Source organism: Morus notabilis, unplaced genomic scaffold, assembly GCF_000414095.1.
Source record: "Morus notabilis unplaced genomic scaffold, ASM41409v2 Scaffold1, whole genome shotgun sequence".
Taxonomy (NCBI): Eukaryota; Viridiplantae; Streptophyta; class Magnoliopsida; order Rosales; family Moraceae; genus Morus; species Morus notabilis.
In genome coordinates, this window is record NW_010357566.1 from 378033 (window position 1) to 385650 (window position 7618).

At 31.4% G+C, this 7618-nt stretch overlaps 1 protein-coding gene across 1 annotated transcript; it reads right to left on the minus strand.

Annotated features, from left to right (window-relative positions):
- Positions 1 to 280: 280 nt before the first annotated feature.
- LOC21396870 (plant cysteine oxidase 2) lies at positions 281 to 3809 on the minus strand. Its single transcript, XM_010090196.2, has 5 exons — positions 3258 to 3809; positions 1968 to 2095; positions 1356 to 1527; positions 826 to 1029; positions 281 to 529 (listed from the first exon to the last, which is right to left on the minus strand). The coding sequence occupies exons 1-5, from the start codon at positions 3478 to 3480 to the stop codon at positions 375 to 377; spliced, it is 882 nt and encodes a 293-aa protein (XP_010088498.1). The 5' UTR covers positions 3481 to 3809; the 3' UTR covers positions 281 to 374.
- Between the last annotated feature and the right edge of the window lie 3809 nt (positions 3810 to 7618).

Consider the following 7618-nt stretch of genomic DNA (forward strand, 5'->3'; position numbering starts at 1 on the left):
ATTCTGCTTTTTTTTTTTTTTTGTTTATTTTTATTACCTGCTAACATTATACCTGTCTCCTTTATTGTAGAAGTGAGCAAGTTCAGTCTCTCAACTTTTTTTTTTTTTAATCATCATTAACGTTCATCTGGAAGAGAGTGGAAGTATATTCAACAAAATAAAAGAGAGTTAAAGTACTTTTTCACTATACAGAAGACAAGCTAGATGTTGAAGAAGGCCAAAAAAACAAATAAAAAAAACAAAAAATGAATGAAAAATGAATTAAGAGATACAATAAATATATATATATATATATTTAAGTGGCCGGGAAATATATATCATGAAATTACATTTAGGATCGATCGTTCATATCGTTTTGCTGAGTTAAACAAAATTTAGCAGTACATATAATTTCGATCAGCTAAATATTTTTCGTCTCCATATATCTGTGGACCTAAATATTCAATCCAGTCCATTTGTGAATTCTCTGGCATCTCAATCTCTTCCAACCATCCATAACTTGCTCCCTCCTCCAATTTATTCTCTCCATCTGCGTTGTATAATTCATTTCAAGAATTATTTCAGCCGTTTTGCCGAACTTGTGATATCTTAATTAATTACAATATTTGTTACCCAATGCGTCAAAAGAATATAAGCCTTTTTTTTAATTAAACTCACACGCCAATTATTCTAAATTACCACAAAATTACTATATATGTTTTTACAAGAAAACTCTGGTTGAAAAAATGATGAACTTCAAAATATGCGTGTATAATACTGTCGGCATTAATATTAGAAATAGTAAAAATATAGGAAAGAAATGTATAATTATAGAATAATACTTACTGGAATAGGAAGAATGGGGATAATCTTTGTAATAAGTGCAGTCTCGACCGTCTTCAGTGGAATAAGGTGGTCCAAGCACATCAAGTACTGCACATGGAGTTATGGCTGTAAAAGCATGGATATTTCCTCCTGTTGTTGGGTACAATACAGACGTATTGCAAGGTGCTGTGAACACGTTATCAGTTTTCAACTTCGCTAATCTCACTGCCCACAAAAAAAAAAAAAAAAAAAAAAAAAAATCATTAATAATGATTTACAAATAGCTATAATCAATATAATTCAAATAATAATTATTCAATTAAAAAATATTGCTAATATGGGAATGGAAAGAGAATTATGAGCCTACACATGCATGTTGAGACGAAGTTTGAAATAAGTCGTCTAATATCGCTACAATAAGTTCTATATAACTTTGCTATTCTTAAAATATTTTTGAAAAATAAAAAATTATTATATTACTATATAAACCCAAGAGATTGTTGAACGAATTGAATATGGATTGTAAAGAGAATTATGAGCTGCATACTCACGTTGAGACGAAGATTGCGAAGAGTCATCTTTACTAATTGCTGAAGCGTGATGATCAACCCAATCATACGATTTGATGTGCATCGTCCCTAACAAAAGCTTTGAAAAGACAGTCATTCCCGGATGGTTATGGAGTGGAATGACACCATTCGCCGGAAGGAAGAATAGACATAACTGCGGAAAAACAGTACACCTGTCGATAATTGTATTTAAAAAAAAATGACGAGAGAAAATAACTGATGTTATTAGACAAACGTACATGTGTCGATAATTGTATTTAAAAAAAAAAGACGAGAAAGGATAACTGATATTATTATACAAATATACGTGTGTCGATAATTGTATTTAAAAAAAATGACGAGAGATGATAGCTGATATTATTAGACAAACATACACGTGTCGATAATTGTATTTAAAAAAATGACGAGAGATGATAGCTGATATTATTAGACAAACGTACACATGTCGATAATTGTATTTAAAAAAATGACGAGAGATGATAACTGATATTATTAGACATATGAATATACAGATTATAAAAATAAAAAAATTAAAAAAAAAAAAAGAAGAAAGGAAGAAAGGGGTGATCCACTTTTTATCAGTTTGGGGCTTACCGAAAAATCTATGCATTTGTATATTGTTGTGTATGTGACTCTAGGCGGAGTCCCCTTGGGGACAATACTGTTGGGCTTGAAGAACTGTAGATCGCTACTGAGTCCAACGTCTTCTGCTTTCATTTTCTCTATGCAAACCATATCATGAAAAAAGGCTTATTATTAGTCACAAAAAGAGACAATAAAACATTAACGATATTACACGCATTCTGGAAATGCACATTACACTAGTACACAATGCTAGCTTGTTAAAGAGACTGAATAAAATAAAAGCATGTTTGCAAAAATAAATAAATAAAGAATTAAAGTAAGAATGAACTCGATATATCCCACTGATACGTGGTCGTTTTAATATACTACCACGTATAACTGCATCACCATGATAATGCTAATAATAATAACAATAAATATTTTAAAATCATACCGACATAAATAAAATAACGCAACTGTTTCTTCTTCTTTCAAAGAAAAAAAAAAAAAAAAAAGAAAGAACACAATCCCGATTCTGCCCTTATTGGAATTTTTTTTTTTAAATAGTCTCAAAAATATCATACAAAATATCATACAATATTATATATATATATATATATATATATATATATAACAATGGATCTGCCGTAGCAGCGTGACTTCTGCTTCCCATAACCTGACCTGTTGCTAGGAAAAACTCCCTCCATTTCTCGTTTTTCGTAATGTTAGTGTGGGAAGGAACGCGGATTTTTTTTTTATTATTTTTTAAATAGTCTCTAAACTCTTACAAGATATTATACAATATTTTAGTTAACAGACAAAATTAACTAAAGAAAATGGAAAATGCATCTTGTGAACAAAGGAATCACTATCTGATGAATTCCCAATTCGAGAACTAGATCTACACGAGTTTCAAAAATATGTGGATGTGTGGATAAGATTAAAGAGACTAATTACATAATTAATTGGTCACTCTTTGTTCTTTCAACCAGTTGTTAGCCTACTAATGCAGATCATAAGAAAACAACTGTAAAAACACTTCGTTATATAGATCTGTATAACGACAATGTCCTCCGAGGTTCAGATACATATATTCGATAAAATCGATTATAAGTCCTATATTACATAATGCACTGGTGCCAAATTTATAAAAAAAATTAAAAAAAAAATAAATCTGAAATTATATATGTCTGGTGCAACCCCTATAGAAACACGTGATTGACGTGTTAATATTTAAGGATGTACTAATTATAAAAACAGAAGTTTTCTGATGGGTAAAATTAAAAATGAAAATAATTAGGTTGATATTTGATAACATACCAAGGATGCGACAAATCTTCAGCACGTCGTTAGGCAAAGGAACCGTGCCAGGGCCTTTGAAAACTTGTCGGCAAGAAAAGAAGAGATCTTGAAGCGTCACGGAGACTTTAGGAGGCACTTCAACCCTCTTTATCCTTCTCGATTTGCATTTTCTCTTCCCAATCACCTTCTTCGCGTATCCGATCCTGCTCACGTGCCTCACCCTCTTCTCACACCCCTCCATCAATATCTAATATCCTTATTTTCTACAAATTACTATTCACCAAGAACAAATATTATCGTATACTTTTGCTGCTTTTTTTTTTCTGAGATAATAAGAATATGTACTTCAAGAATGACGAGAACCCCAAATCGATAGATGTCGGATATATGTAGCGGAAGCGTGACAAAAACTAGGAAATAATCAAGAAGAAATAGGAATGCGGAAATGGGTATGTTTGAAATGTGGAAAGAATGGAAGAAAAAACTTTCTGAGTGCTCGAGGAAATTAACAGCAGTGGAAAAGGGAAGTGGTGGGGAGATGACATAATATAGAGTGGGAGGAAACAGAGACAGAGAACGCCAAAACTAGGGGCCAAAGAGAAGTTGGATATGGGAAACTGTTTTGGGAAAAACTTATAAAAAAAAATAAAAAAACAAACTATGCTCGTTTTAAAATAATTTTATTTTTTTATAAAAATATAAATAAAAATGTTTTTAATATTATTTTTAAAAATACATTTAATAATTTTATTAAACGATTATTTTCAGTGTAAAAAAAAACTCATTATTATATCAAATACTATTTTAAAAATATTTTTATTTTTTTTTTTAAAAAAGTGAAAAATAAAAATGAAATCAATTTAAAAGAAGCCTATTATTTGCCATTGCAATTTCGCATATGTTTTTTTTTTGGGGTAGTATTCCTGGTGTGGCCGCCCCTTAGATTGAGATGAAACCGGCGGTTAACGAAACCCCTGGTTTTGGGAAAGGGACCTAGTTTGTTATTGTGCGTGTCAAGCTGGTCACTCAATTCCTCACGAAATGACCAAATTCCCATTGACTTTTCCCATCCGGGTTTTGGATAAAGCCGCTGGGTTTAGATTTTGATATTGTCGGTGTTTTTCTAAAACCCATCTACCTTTTAGAAGGTGGTTTTCCTTTCATTTGTTACTTTGTTCAATAGAATAAGTGACATTACGGTGGCATTCTTTTGACCTAATTCACTTGCGATGGCACTATTTTTAACTGTAAAAACTTTTTAAAAAGAAAGAGAAGAGTCTCCATCACTAAAACTAGCATAAGATAAGGATTTTACCACCTCCAATGTTATACAATTAAAATACTCATAGGGACCCGCACAAATTAGGTGTTCTTTATTTTTCGTTGCTTTTCTTTTTTATTTATTTATTTAATTACTAGTTGTAAACACGCGCTCCACGCGTGCGTATTTAATATTTTTTATTGTGTATTTAATATTTTTTATTTTTTGATATGCTTGTCCTAATTTTTTTTTTTTTGAAAATTTTATAATTTATGGTTTCTTTTTTCATTGTTTCCGTAAAATTAAATTCAGTAGAAAAAATATTAAATGGAGCAACATTAAAATGAAAAGAAGTTTTAAATGGGGCGAATTAGTCAAAAAAAATTATTCAGTGTTAAACATGAAAGAAATTTATTTAGAAAAATTTAAGATAAAATTTATCTCTAATACCTTGTGGTGGCCGAATTTTCCTACCGGTAGGAGGGAGAAAATTGTTTTAAAATTAAATGAGAATTTATATTTATTTTAAATGAGATTTAAAATAAAGATTTATCACCCATTTTCTGACGCCTTGTGTCATAGAGATAAATTAGAGTTTATGTGGGACTCTAATTGGTATTCTATAAATAGGACAATTTTTTGCTCTCCATCCTCTATAGTAGGTGTATAACACACCAATGACAGGTGTGGACCATGCCTCTGATAGGCGTATAACATACTAGCGATAGGCATGTAACCTGAGAAAAAAATAGAAGAAAAATTATTCTAATTCCCAGACCTTTTATAGCATATGTTGATGGTAGTGGGAGATTAGTGAGTTGAGCGCTAGTCCCGTTTTGATTTCAAGTTGTGCCTACACACATAGTCTTCGTAGAACCAAGGAGTAGACAAAGCAGATTTTTAGTGATCTGAGAACCGGAATACTTGGATTATAATTTATAGCGTTGATCAAGTTTTGTTTGTACTTGATCTGGATTATCAAGCTTTCGCATCCTAAATTGTTTTGGAAACCAACAACTTGATTGTTCCCTAAGTTATCCAGTTACTTGTTATTGGAGTCCGGTAGATTCGGAGGGTATGACGTGTCAGTGTTGAAAATATGACAATAAGTTGCCCGGTGAAATTTTTATAATTTTTATACTGAAACCACTTAGGACATGTTCATGATGCCATATAACATAATTACTAAATATCTAAATCAAACTTTTGGAGAATTTGGGAACAACACGTTTACTAAATTAAAGCGTTCCAAACAGCAATCAGACTAGCCTTAATCAATTAGTCTTGTTTGTTATTATCTTTTTCACGATTAAAGTGCGAGTGGACACACATCGTTTAATTTCTTCTTAGTATCTTCAACTCGTTTCAATCACAAGAGAGTCAAATGAGAAATTAATCTTGAGATTTGATTAGTTTTTTCTCTCAGAACCCTTACCAATAGCCCCAAAAAGTCTTAAATAATCTAAAGAATAATGGGACTTCCTAGTTTGTTATTGTGCTTGTCAAGCTGGTTTCTTACTCAGTTACTCACGAAATGACCAAATTCCCATTGACTTTTCCCATCCGGGTTTTGGATAAAGCCGCTGGGTTTGGATTTTGAAAATGTCGGTGTTTTCTAAAACCCGTCTACCTTTTAGAAGGTGGTTTTCCTTTCATTTGCTATTTTGTTCAATAGAATAAGTGCCATTACAGTGACATTCTTTTAACCGAATTCACTTGCGATGGCACTTTTTAACTGTAAAAACTTTTTAAAAACATAACAATGCACTTAAAATTTATGAAAAAAAAGAGAAGAGTTTCCATCACTAAAACTAGCATAAGATAAAGGATTTTACCTCCTCAAATGTTATACAATTAAAATACTCATAGGGACCCGGACAAATTAGGTGTTCTTTATTTTTCGTTGCTTTTCTTTTTTTATTTAATTACTGGTTGTAAACACGCACTCCACGCATGCGTATTTCATATTTTTTTATTGTGTATTTAATATTTTTTATTTTTCGATATGCATGTCCTAATTTTTAATTTTTTTTTAAAAAAATTTATAGTTTATGTTTTTTTTCCATTGTTTCCTTAAAATTACATTCAATAGAAAAAATATTAAATTGAGCAACATTAAAACGGAAAAAGTTTTTAATGGGGCGAATTAGTTAAAAAATTATTCAGTGTTAAACATGAAAGAAATTTATTTGGAAAAATTTAAGATAAAATTTATCCCTAATGTCCTGTGGTCGCCGAATTTTCCTATGGTAGGAGGGAGAAAATTGTTTTAAAATTAAATGTGAATTTATCTTTATTTTAAATGAGATTTAAAATAAAGATTTATCACCCATTTTCTAACGCCTTATCATAGAGATAAATTAGAGTCTCTGTGGGACTCTAATTGGTATTCTATAAATAGGTGGGAGTAGAAAATTGGAGAACACAATTTTTTGCTCTCCATCCTCTATAGTAGATGTAAAACACACCCATGAAGGGCGTGGACCATGCCCCTAATAGGCGTATAACATACTGGCGATAGGCATGTAACCTGAGAGAAAAATAGAAGAAAAATTATTTCAATTCCCAAACCTTCTATGGACATATATGTTGATGGTAGTAGGAGACTGGTGAGTTGAGCGCTAGTCCCATTTTGATTTGAAGTTGTGCCCACACACATAGTCTTCGTAGAACCAAGGAGTAGAGAAGGAATATTTTTAGTGATCTGAGAACTGGAAGACTGGGATTATAATTTATAGCGTTGATAAGAGAACCGGAACACTTGGATTATTATATATAGTGTTGATCAAAAGTTTTGTGCAAATTTTTGTTTGTACTTGATATGGATTATCACACTCTCGCATCCTAAATTGTTCTGGAAACCAACAACTTGATTTTTCACTAAGTTATCCAGTTACTTGTTATTGGAGTCCGGTAGATTCGGAGGGTATGACGTGTCGGTGTTGAAAATATGACAACAAGTTGCCTAGCGAAATTTTTATAATTTTTATACTAAAACCACTTAGGACATGTTCGTGATGCTATATAACATAAATACTAAAGATCTAAATCAAACTTTTGGAGAATTTGGGAACAACACATCTGACAAATCAAAGCGTTCCAAACAGCAATCAGAATA

Coding starts and splice junctions, on each gene's coding strand:
- LOC21396870 (XM_010090196.2), bottom strand. CDS start 3,480: ATGGAGGGGTGTGAGAAGAGGGTGAGGCACGTGAGCAGGATCGGATAC. Junction 2,096..3,257: donor GAAGATTTGTCGCATCCTTG/GTATGTTATCAA, acceptor TGGTTTGCATAG/AGAAAATGAAAGCAGAAGAC. Junction 530..825: donor TCCCCATTCTTCCTATTCCA/GTAAGTATTATT, acceptor TATACAACGCAG/ATGGAGAGAATAAATTGGAG.